The sequence below is a fragment of the Muscardinus avellanarius genome, assembly GCF_963383645.1.
Source record: "Muscardinus avellanarius genome assembly, chromosome: 5".
Taxonomy (NCBI): Eukaryota; Metazoa; Chordata; class Mammalia; order Rodentia; family Gliridae; genus Muscardinus; species Muscardinus avellanarius.
Genome location: NC_137790.1, coordinates 26,317,341 through 26,330,758, shown reverse-complemented (window position 1 = coordinate 26,330,758; position 13,418 = coordinate 26,317,341). Strand labels below are relative to the sequence as shown.

Genomic DNA, 13,418 nt, shown 5'->3' with positions numbered 1-13,418 from the left:
GGAGACAGTGAGTTTAATTAAAGAAGGAGAAAGCAGGAAGGAATAGTCAAGAAAAAATGAAAACTCCTCACTAGCAATAACATGATAAGAAGTTAAAAATAAACCTCTAAACAAGAAAAGCAATGTTGGAGCAAGGACATGTGCTTGACACATGGGGGACAAAGGACAATGAAAAGGTTGGGAAAATAAGGAACCAGGTAGATGTAAAGAAGGTTTGTGGTTGTTTCCACAGTGTGAGTTGTAGAGAAGTAGTTCTACTGGAAATATTAATCATTTAGAGGGAATAGGGGCTGCTGTTTTCTGAAACTGTTTAACTGCTTGGTCTTTTTTTGTTTGTTTTTGCACTGAAAGAAGAATTTCCTTCCTCAAGGGGATTTCTCATTATGCCTTTGGAAAAGCAGCTTTATACTAGAAGGAAACAAGAAAATAAACAAACAAAAACTCTGTTGGGGGCCATGTGACATATGAATGTCTGAAAATGTAGATGGTAGTTAAGTATAAAAAGCTTAATGTTTTACATCTACATGATACTTAGACAATCATATATAGGAGAAGCCAAAGCCCTTGATAAAACTAAAAAAAAGGGAAATATAAATTTTGAAAGTGACTGTGAATATTAATGTATACTAACAATTTTATTACTTTTCAAGGAATCACAATTAAAGTTAAAAGGATATCAAAAGCAAATTGAATAATATCCATTGGTACCTTCTCAATTTATGATGACCAAATATAATGGTGCTTGAAAGAATAATTTCTGTTCAGAATATAGGTTGCAGACCTATATTTGAAAATACCGATCAATATGTTACACTCTAAAATTGTGTACTGCCAGGCGTGGTGGTGCACGCTTGTAATCCCCGCACTTGGGAGGCGGAGACAGGAGGATTGCGCTGGTTCGGAGCCAGCCTCGCTGGCTTAAGAGACTCTGTTTCCACATTAAAAAAAAAATGTTAAAAAATAGGTCTGGGAGTATATCCCGTGGGAGTGTATACCGGAGGTAGAAGGGCTTCCTGGAACTCCAGTACCACCAAAAAAAAAAAAAAAAAAAAAAAAAAATAGCCATGCCATACTCACAAATCAACTACCACCAGAACAAAACACCCAGAACTGATTCAGCAACTCTCTATACTGCTCACCTATGATTGCAATCAGTATTCTCACTACTATGATACAAAATACCTGATGATCACAACATAAAGAAAGGCTTATTTCCTTATGTGTCTGGGAATTTCAGTCCATATATATGTATAGTCCATTTATGCTCGCTGCTGGCTGCCAAGCAGGAACCAGGTCATAGGTCCTTAAGATATAATGACCAGAAGCAGAAAGAAACTTGAGAGCAGTGTCAGCTCACAGTGGCAGAGAAAAGAGAGGAGAAAGAAGCTGTAGCAGTCTTCTGCAGAAACACTGTCCCAGGGCATGTCCCCAGGGATCCCTCCTCCAGCATGGCCGCCTTGTGCAACCTGAGGTCTGAGAGAAATTCTAAATTCAAGCTACAATTTCTATTTCCAGCCAATAAAAATGAAATAAAAGAAAAGGGAGAAAAATTACTATTTTGTTTTTTCCCAAAAATAAGACCTAGGGTCTCTGGAGAATATTTTCATGTGGGGGATTGAAGAATGATGCTTCAGGCAAGTTAAGCTTGGGATCCTTTAAGGAAACCAGCTCATATTGGGTTGCCTAGAAGAAGTAAGGCAAATGTCCCACTCCCCAGCTCAAAGTTTATTACGCTGAAAAATTGTCCATGAGATTAGTGTAAGGGTTTATTTTTTTTTAACTCTGACTTTAGCATTACACAAATTTTAAATCACCACTCCAGGACACACACCAATGAGTGTTTTTGTGAGTGAATAACTAAAATCCTATCTTATCCTATCATTTAATTTTATAAGGTAGAATACAGGTCAATACCACATAGACTGATTTCGTGACACGCTTTAAAAAAATTACGAGACTAAACTGAGGTAAGGTGAAAATCATTATGCAAGATGATGATTTTAGTTCCTCAAGTTTGTTGACAGTTGGCCATCTGGACACTGTAAGTAAGAGCTGCCTGTCGGGACAAACAGGCTCCAGCACCTAAAAATACAGGGGAGTGAATCCAGGTAGCAATTTAGAGCTGAATGGCATTGTAAGAGACCACCTTGAATGTATATAGCCATATCTACAGTGCTATAATCTGGGGCCCAGAGGGTAGTGCTCCAAACCTACAACTGTGTTCTAAAATAGAGCTAGCATTTGGCCAGAAACCAATGTTAACCAAAATAAGTCTGCAATGATGATAAATTTAGCTCGTTTTTCTGTCTTTCAATATTGGAGCTATGGTGGAATAAAAGAAATAGAAAATGAAAAATGAAGTAAAGATAATATTCCACCCTCTTCTTTAAATTATTAGACCAAGGTATGTGCCTAGATTGAGAAATAAAGGAAGTTTTGTATTAGATGATATGAGAGTTTGATGTTCTACATGATTGTATATTTTACTTAAAATTAAGTCTTAGTCACCCAGTTAGGATAATTTAATACCTAAAATGACTGGTAAAGTAAAGATTTCTGTTAAATATCCAGGAACAAACAGGAAAATTTGAAATAAAGGAGATGGGAACAAATCAGTATGTTTTTATCCATATTGCTATTCAGGCCAGTTATTTTGAAAAATGAATATGCAGTATAGCAGGTGTAATACCCAATTTGCCATGTTTCTTCATCATTTATGCCCAACCCTTGGTAAAATGGCACAAAAATAAGAAATTAGATTTTTGTTAAAAATTCAGTAAATAAATGTGTATTTAATGATTGATATGCCTCAAGATCAGCATGAACTTTAATAATATAGTTTACATGATGTAAAACACTTTTTAAAGTGTGATTTATAATTTCAAGAATTTCATCTTTTTTGTGGTACTAGGAATGGAACCAAGGAGCATTTTATCTCTGAGCTACACCCCCAGCCCTATTTTTTATTCTTTATTTTGACACAGGGTCTCACTAAGTTGCAGAGGGCCTCACTAAGTAGCTGCGGCTGTCCTAGAACCTTGATCCTCCTGTCTTGGACTCCCAAATGCTGGGATTACAAGCATGTGCCACCACACCCGGTTTCAGCTTTTAATTTAAAGGAATTGGTTGGTAGTAGTTTTAGTGATTTGAAAAATAAAGTTTTTACAATTTTAAGACAAAATTTTCTAATTAAATTTGAATGGTATTAAAAACATAAACTCTGAAATCATAAGATCTTGTTCTGAGCTGCAATTTAGTCATTTTCCTTTGTTATTCTGGGATATTATACAAATAAAGTAAATCTTTCTAAAGATTTGATTTTCTTTAATATCAAATGGTACTATTACTATTGTCATATCTGTATCATAAGAATAAAGTAAAGAAAGAGGAAATGTATTTAGCTTACCAATATACTTATAGTGAGTACTCAATAGGTAATATTATAAACAATAAAATTTATAATCCTTAAAAGTTCCTATTTTAGCTGGTATTTTCAAGTCACCATCTTTAGGCCAGTGTGGTGGTGCATGCTTCTAATCCTAGTACTTGCTAGGCTGAGACAGGAGGATCACAGGTTCATGGCCAGCCTCCACAATTTGTGAGGCCCTCCACAACATACTGACACCTTGTTTCAAAATAAAGAATAAAATAGGTCTCTGGATGTCGCTCAGAGGTAGAATGCCCCTGGGTTCCATCCCCAGTCTCACACACACACAAAAAGTTAACATCCTTACTCTACGTGTCTATTACATACCTTTTCCCTCTAAATGACCAGATATATAAAAAAAAGTCTAATATTTTCCTTCTGATATATAAGAACAATGCTTACAGGTATTTGTATGCTTTAAACTTTGAAAAATCCTTTTTTCAAGTACAAATGCAATTTATCTTAATAAAAGTATTTTAGAAAGCCAGAGCATGTTGTTTTTATAAACTTTTTTAGACCAGGAGAAAATACACTTCATGTCTCAAAATATAATACAATTAGGGAGGTTCTTGCAAATGAAATTAGCAATTTGTTTCACAAACACATTTTTAACCAAATTACTGAGATGAAAAATGGACAAACACAATTACATATTCTACAGGCAGACATTACTATTTTGACTGAAAAATATTTTATTTTTCTCATATTAGTTTTTCTTCAGAAAATTGGAAGGCTTAAAAGTAGGTACACATGTGTATGTATTAATATATTTCTACTTTAAATCTATATTTTGGCGTGTGCTATATTTATTTTACAAGGTTAGTGACACTAATCCATTCACATAATCAAATAATATACTTGTAAAATGTTAGTCTTCACTAGCTATTTTTAAGTTATCTAATTATATTTTTCATAGTTTAAAATCGTTATGTAAAAATGAGTTCTGACAATAATATACTATAATCATATAAATTTTTTATAATTATATTTTTTACTACTGTTTACATCCTATATGTAATTAGTTAAATAGAAATAAATTTAAATATATGAATAAAAATTTAGTGAAAATACGTGTCACTATCCAAAAATCATAACTTGTTTTGGGGCTTTAGCCAAAGTTATTAGGATTATATACCCTATGAACTTAGAAAAATTAACTTGTTTTTGCAAGTTGAATAAATTGGATGCTGAAACAGGATCTCACTAAGTTGTATAGGGCTTCACTAAGTAGCTAAGGAGAAGAAAAATGCTGAAGAGAGAAAAATGATTTATTGTTGCTGAAATGAACAGAAATTATAAAATCTAAGGAGAGGCATAAATAAGCTCTTTAAAACTTTTTCTTACATACATAAATTTGATTTTAATTATTTGCAATATATAGTAGTTTAGCTTCATTAAGTTTTTTTTTTGATGGTACTGGGTTTCCTGGAAACCCTTCTACCTCAGGGCTACACTCCCAGACCTATTTTTTATACTTATTTGGAAACAGGAGCACGGGGATTACAAGCATGTGCCACCATGCCCGGCCATTAAGATGTTTTTAACCCAACAGTTTAAGTCTCTCTGGACCCTGAAATCTTATTTCTGATCATTTTATGACCATGATATATTATGGAAAAGAAATATTACTAAGAGTTGAATATCCCCATCTTCTTTTTATGAAGTCTCTAGTAGCCCTGCCTCATTTAGTCAACATATGGTTGGTTTTAAGTGGAATTCAGTTGGTCTCTAAGACACATACCGCACAATCTGGCAAGGACTCCAATCTCTTAATCCACCACCTCCAAGTTGCCTGATATGTACTCCTGAACTCCATATGAAGATGAGAATCAGAAAAGAGCAACGAGAGGTGGGCATAGTGGTGCATGCTTCTAATCTCAGTACTTGGGAGGTTGAGACAGAAAGATCACAGGTTTATGGCCAGCCTCAGGTATTTAGTGAAGCCATACACAACTCAGTGAGATCCTATTTTAAAATAAAAATAAAAAATAAAAAATAGGGCTGGGAATGTATCTTGGAGGTAGAATACCCCTGGGTTCAATCCCGGTTACTATAAAAATGGAAATTATAAAATAGAAAAGAGCAATATGAGAACAATTATAGGTAACCTATCTTAATACATTCATATGGATATTGTAGGATAAATAAAAGATACACAGAATATATTATGCAATTATATTTTCATTGAATGCTTAAAAAATCCTAATAATATCTTAGAAAGTGAATAAAGCACAAAAATGCTTAAAACAATTTGTAATATACCTGTTGGCCTTTTTTCCCCCTGAAATGATCACAAAAGCTGAGCAACAATCTCAGCAGAAATGTGTGTCAGTTTCTCTATCAACAGCTTGCCCATCTGCTCCTGCCAAGTCCCTGTTTCTGTAATTGCTTTCCATATTTTGACATTAAAAAATTTAACAAACTAATGCATGTATATCTATGCTGCACAATTTACTATTGTCAAACTATGGAACCAGCCAAGATGTCCATCAACAGATGAATGGATTATAAAATTATGGGATATATACACAATCAAATTTACTCAGCCATAAAAAAAACACAATTAGGTCATTTACAGGGAAATGGATGGAACTGGAGAACAGATTATGTTAAGTGAGATTAGTTAGTCACAAAAAGTAAGAATCTGACACCCTGAAAAGGAATCAGAAAGAAGCTCTGAAAAAAGTGAAGGATGCAATCATTGAAGTGAAGGCATCAATACAAACTACAAAATGTAGACCAGACCAATATGGAAAGTAGAATCCAACTCTTAGAAAATGACCACTCCAAAAATGAACGCATAGTATACAATTTAGAAAGAACAATTCAATAGCACAAATTAAATATTAAAGAGGTATGGGCCAATTTTAAAAAGTTCAACTAAAAGTAATAAGCATAGAAGGAGGAAAATAAGCTGAAACCAAGTAATCAATAATCTTTTCAAAGAAGTATTATTAGAAAATTATCCAAATAAGAAAAAGAGGTAGACACACAGATACAGGAAACATAGAACCTCCAGTAGACTAGATCAGAGAAAAGATTCACAGTTCCAAATAATAAACAAATTGACAAATGTATATGTTAAGGAGAGAATCTTAAAGGTAACAAAAGTAAAATATCAAGTGGCATTCAGTGGCAAACAAATAAGAATTGTTTCAGAATTCCCAAAACAAGTGATGAAAGTTATGATGGCCTGGAACAACATATTCCAATCTCTGAAAGAAAACAACTTTCAGCTAATACTATTCTATCCAACAAAAATATCTAAAATTTTATGGGGAAATAAAAACTTTCTATTAAAATAGAAACTGAAAGAATTTCTATCTTCTAATCAGCACTAAAGACAATATTCAAAGAGGTTAATGACAAAAAATAATTAACAAATAAATTCCAGAACTGGACAAACAATGTTTTTCATCAAACAGCTAGGCAAAGAAGAATAAACAGTACCTCAAATAAATGTTAAAACTTAAAATGTTAGAAATTAAAAATCATCTCTCAGGCCAGGTGTGAGGCTGGCCATTGTAAACCCAGAATTGGGAGGCTGAGACAGGAGAATGCGTATGTTTGAAGTCAGCTTCAGCTTAGCTTGGAGAGGCTCTCCGCAACTTAGTGACACCCTGTTTTCAAATAAAAATATAAAATAGGTGTGGGAATATAGCCCAGAGGTAGAAGTCCCCTGGCTTCCATCCCAATACCACACACACAAAATAATCTCTCAATAATCATGCTGAATATAAATGTCCTAACCTCCCCAATAAAGACATAAGGTGTCAAAATGGACTAAAAATCTTAATCCAACTATATGCTGCCTGCTTGAAACACACCTCTCAAGTAAAGGTACTCACAATCTAAAGGTGAAGAGCTGGAGCAAAGTAATCTATGCTAATTGAACTGGAAGACAAGCAGGATAGCAACCATTATATCAGATAAATTAGACTACAAGCCTAAACTTATCAAAAGAGACAAAGTAGGTCATTTGTTCCTGGTAAAAGGAACAATCAAGCAAGAATATATAACAATAGTCCAAATTTATGTTCCATAAACAGGAATAGTCTAACCTCAAAGCCAACAGAAGATAAAAAATATTAAAAATCAAAGCGGAAATAAATGAAATAAGAATTAAAAATATAAAAAAATCAACAAAATCAAAAGCTGGTTTTCTAAAAAAAATTAAAATGATGGATAAAATACTAGCCAACCTAACACCTCAAAAAAGAAAGAATCAATGTAAATTACTAAAATAAGCAATGATAAAGTTAATAATACTAGTGACAGCATGGAAATCTAGTTAATTACCAGAAAGTATTTTGAAAAACTATACTTCAACAAAATGCAAAACCTAGAAGAAATTGACAAATTTCTAGACACATACCTTTCTAAATTGAATCATAAAAATATAGAAAATTTAAGCTGACCAACAGTAATCAAAGAGATTTTAACATCAGTGAAGAGAATGGCATCAGAAAAAGAAGCCCAAGAGTATATGGTTTTCTAGGTTAATTTATAAAACCTTTATAGAAGAGTTAATCCCAATACTTCTCATTTTATTCAATGAAATAGAAAAAAATGGAACCCTACCAAAAACATTCTATGAAGCCAACATCATATTAATACCAATTCCATATAATGACAGCTCAAGAAAAGAAAACTGCAGGCCTATTTAATGATGAATTTAGATGAAATATTACTAAACAAGATACTAACAATGCTAATTTAGAATCACATCAAAAAACTTATACACCATGACCAAATAGGGTTCATCCTAGAGATACAATGTTGGTCCAACATATAAAAATGAATTAATGTAATTCACTACATAAACAGAATTAAAGAAAAAAAATCACATGATAATTTTAATAAATGCTGAAAAGGCATTCAACAAAATCTAATACCCATTTATATAAAAAAAAACACTTCAGAGAATCAGAATAGAAGGAACATACCTCAACATCTTAAAGACAATATACAATAGGCTCAAAGCCAACATCATATTAAACAGGGTAAAACTGTAGGAATTCCCCCTAAAAACAAGAACAAGACAAAGATATCCACTATTGAGACTTATTTTTAATATAATACTTGAGATTCTAGCCAAAGGAATAAGGCAAGAGAAGGAAATCAAAGGAGTACAAATAGAAAAAGAATAACTAAAACTATCTCTATTTGCATATGACATGATACTATACTTAGAAGACCCAACAAACTCAATCAAAAGGTTCATAGCAATTCAACCGTGTCATAGAAATTCAACAAATCCAGCAGTATCTATATACAGAATCAATCTTAAATATTATCAGAAGCTTTTATGTAAGACAACCATAAAGCCACTGGAAAAGAAATCAGAATACACTTCCACTCACAATATCTTCCTAAGAAATAAAATACTCAATAAAAAACCTAACCAAGGAGATAAAAGACCTCTATAAAAAAAACATGACAAAACATTTAAATAAGAAATTTAAGAAGACCTTGGAAGAAAGAAAAACCTTCCATGCTTTTAGAAAAGCAGAATAAATAATGAAATGGCCGTTCTTCAAAAAGTGATCTTCAGATTCAATGCAATGTCTATTAAACTACCAAGGTAATTCTTCAAAGACATAGGAAAATCAGTTCTTAAATTCATTTAGAACAACAAAACGATTCGGAATAGCCAAAGTAGTTCTCAGCAACAAGAACCATGCCGAAGTTATCACAATACCTGACTTCAAACTCTACTACAAAGCCAGAGTAATAAAAACAGCATGGTACTGGCATGAAAACAAAGACATAGACCAATGGAGCAGAAGAGAAAATTAAGAAACAAATCCACACACTTACAGCCATTTGATTTTTGACAAAGGGACCCAAAAAATACATTGGAAAAAACATAGTCTTTTTAATTAATGGTGTTGGTAAAACGGGTTAATCAACTGGTTAACCAAATGCAGAATAATAAAAATAAATCCCACTTTTACACCCTGCACAAGAGCCAATTCAAGATGGTTCAAAAACCTGGAAATTAGACCAGAGACCTTGCAACTACCTGAAGAGGGCATAGATCTGACACTTCAACACATAGGTACAGGAAAAATCTTTCACAACCAGACCCCAAAGGCACAAGAAATTAAAAGGCAGATCAATACATAGAATTGCATTAACTTCTTATAGAAAAAAAACTATCAAAAACCTCAACTCAATAGAGAGCCAACAGAATAGGAGAAGGTTTTTGACAGCTACTCCTCTGATAGAGAACTAATATATATCTAGAATATACAGAGAACTCAAAAATGTTACTGATAAGGAAACAATACAATCAAAAATGGGCAAGTGAACTAAATTGACAATTCACAAAGAAGAAATTTGAATGGTCAATAAATACATGAAAAATGTTCAACATCATTAGAAATCAGAGAGATGCAAATCAAAACTACCCTGAGGCTGGGTTTGGTGGTATGCTTTGTAATTCTAGAATTCCAGAGGTGTAGACCTGAGGATGGCAGTTTGTGCACAGCTTCAGCTACTTAGTGAGGCCCTTTGCAACTCAGTGAGACCCTGAGTCTTTTCAAACATGAAAAGATTAAAAAATAGGGCTGGGGGATGGAGCTTGCAGGTAGAATGTCCAGTGCAAAAAAAATAAAAAAATAAAAAAAACAAAAAACTACCCTGAGATTTCACCTAACTTCACCTAGAATAGAAATATTTCAAAACACAAAGAACAACAAATACTGAGGATGAGAAGTGGGAACTCTAATACATTGTTGGTGGGATTGCAAATTAGTACAACCACTTTGGAAAACAGTATGGAGGATTCTCAAAAGAAAGGGAACAAACTTACCATATGATCCAGCAATACCATTTTTGGGTATCTACCCAAAAGAATGGAAATCAAACTACTACACTAAATACATGCATGTCTACTTTTATAGCTGCACAATTCACAACTGCCAAACTATGGAACCAGTAAAGAAGTCCATCAACAAATAAAGAGATTACAAAACTATGTGATATGTACACAATGGAATTTACTCAGCCATAAAGAAGAACAAAATAACATCATTTACAGGAAAATGGATGAAACTGGAGAAAATTATGTGAGATTAGCCAGTCACAAAAAGTAAAAAAAATATCAGATACTTTTCCTAATATGTGGAGAAAACATACATGAGCAAATAAGGAGTCCTAACTGGGGGTGATGAGAAGAGAGATGAATATCCCCTAAGGTACATGATATACACTTACAAATATATCAAATATCTCCATAAGCAGAAATGGAGAAAGAGGGAGGGTGAAGGGAATGGGGAAGGGCTAAATATGTGATGTGTAAATGTATGCCTCTACTATTCTGTACTTCATAATAATGTGGGATTACAATGTACCAATAAATTAAAATAAAGATTAAGAAAAATGAACAACTTAGAATGTAATCACCAAAACTGTGATTTAAGCCTTGAAAGCCTGCATACGTTTCTTATTCTTGTTTTACTTCAACAGTTAGGATTCAATGTGCAATTTTCTTACCTGGAATCCCCAAGTGATAGCCAGTAGTGAAGTTCGCTTTAAAGCCCCCTCCTACCACTGATTCATCAGTGATGAAAAGCACAGTCATCCTATTTGTGGTAGAGAACACGTCCTGCATGGGACCAGATCCTGTGTACACAGCTGCCCCAGAGGAATAAGATAAACATCAAGGACTTTGAAAGGAGAAGGAAATATACCTCTTCCTTATCTTACATTCATCCTCTAGATATAAGACTGCCTTCAGCACAACTCACTCATGAAGCAGCCACACACAAATAAATGCAGACTTTTTATATTTTAGACATTGCTTCTATAAAGTCAATATTTCAATGATTATTATAATACTTGAGATTCTGTAGCTCTGTAATTAATAATGAATTGCTCATAATATTATCTGGCTTAGACAACCACTATTCAAAGCTCTAATTATCTCAGAGAAGTTATCACTTTCTTTCTTTTAAAGATCTTTTCAAAAACAATACATACTATAGTCACACTTAGTAATTGTTTCCATATTTGTTTAACATTTTTTGAATTTGAATCATAAACTCAATCTGAAGAATGAATTAGGTACAGATAAAATATACCTAGATGGTGTTTTTCAAACTATTTCCCATTAATCTGTGGGCTTTGGAGATTTATAAACAATCTCTACTAAATAATATAACTAATTATAAAGATATTCATTTTTTTCTGTATAAATTGGGAGCTATAAAATTGACGTAGTTCCAGAAAAAAATCTAATCTACAAATGTGAAAACTATTTTAAATTTTGTGATCCTTCTTGAATTCTCATTTATTTTTCGATAATTTGTTTAAAAATTATGAGATAAACTGATGAATTTTTATTTTTCTTGGTCATAAGAACACTGAAGTTTTTAATTTATATGGCAACCTACCTGAATATGAAAAAATACCCCAAATGTGTTTATAAATGTGTACATACAAAAGCCAAATTTGAAGTTCTTCAGTTTGCATTACGGTCCCAGCCTCAGTAAGATTTTCATTATTTTGTCTGTGTGGTTCTCAAAATGTTTTCCCAACATGGAATTCTAGAACTTTGTGTGGGATTTTTCTGAAGAATCCTAAAAAACTAATGGATTGATTATAGGACTCGGGAATCCTCTCTACTACCCTACCGCTTCACAATTAGAAAAAGTTTTCTATAGAATTTTGTTCATTTTCTGTAGTGTTCATGTGATTATATCGTGATTGCAAGGACATACGGCCAGATTCTACAGTAAATAATGAATATGAGTCCTAAGCACAATTAGACAAAACCCTTTTAGTTATAAATATGTTGTTTCATGCAACTCAAATGATTATTGAGACACCTTCTTTTAAAAATTGCAGGAGTAAAATAAGATATTAACTATTATGTCTGGCTGATAACTTTTTAAATGTTTCAACATGTATTTTGTAATATAGGCATGAAAATTTCCACTAAAAGTTTTTACTTCTCTTGTGTTTATTTTAAAATAATATTCAAAAGTGAATAAGGAGAATCAAACTTCCTTAATTTTTAAATCATTCTCAGATAACTGTGAAGAAGCAAGTAATATTAGAGACAATGACAAACAAAAAATATGTAAAAATAAAAATCACTTAAATTTTTTGTAATACAAACATAATTTTTTTGGATACCTTTAAATTTAATGAACTCTGGATTAATAGCTACCTCTGGACCATCAACGTATACATAATGGATGGAGTGTTTCATAATACATCCCCTTTGCTCTTAGTTTTCAATATATAAGGATCATTGTAGGAAATTAATACTAGCTGGTAGAAACTAATGACTCAAAAATATTAATCCTGTGCCAGGCGTGGTGGCGCACGCTTGTAATCCCTGCGCTTTGGAGGCGGAGACAGAGGGATTGCGCAGCTTTGAAGCCAGCCTTGATGGCTTAAAAGACCCTGTTTCTAAATAAAAATAAAATAGGTCTGGGAGTGTAACCCGGAGGTAAAAGGGTTTTCAGAAACCCCAGCACCACATATATAATATGTGTGTGTGTGTGTGTGTGTGTGTGTGTGTGTGTGTGTGTGTATCCTGATTTTCCAAGAATATTCAAGAAGAATATTATTTTGTCATCCTTAAAATATGGATTGAAAAACAATTTCACACAAAAAAATGTTACCCTACCTACAAGATGGCTAGCATCGATACACATATTATTTTGCTAGTTGCGAAAATGACTCTTTTCAGAAATACTCTCCCACCAGATGAATGTTTTAAGCTATACAATGTTTACAGTATTTAAGTTGCAGACATACCTAAGAGCAAGGAATCATCCTCTCCACCATCTCTGATTTCCACAACATCTACAGTATTCTCTAAGTCAAAATCTTGAAAATGAAGGTGTATATTCTTTCCCTCTTGTGCATTTAAATTCCAAACACCTTCAAAGTAGCAAATGATAACATTTCATTTACAAAATACATCTTTTGATTTCTGTTAAAAATTTTAATTTCTTAAGAATTTAAAATAACT

At 32.9% G+C, this 13,418-nt stretch overlaps 1 protein-coding gene across 2 annotated transcripts in view; it reads right to left on the bottom strand.

Annotated features, from left to right (window-relative positions):
* TMPRSS15 (transmembrane serine protease 15) overlaps positions 1–13,418 on the bottom strand; it is a gene marked incomplete at both ends in the record, with an annotated part of 135,444 nt that overhangs the window by 49,223 nt on the left and 72,803 nt on the right. For both annotated transcript variants that reach the window (XM_080695445.1, XM_080695446.1), the window contains 2 exons: positions 10,928–11,068; positions 13,202–13,327. In XM_080695445.1, coding sequence (XP_080551571.1) covers positions 10,928–11,068; positions 13,202–13,327 — 267 coding nt within the window. The remainder of the gene's footprint in view (positions 1–10,927; positions 11,069–13,201; positions 13,328–13,418) is intronic.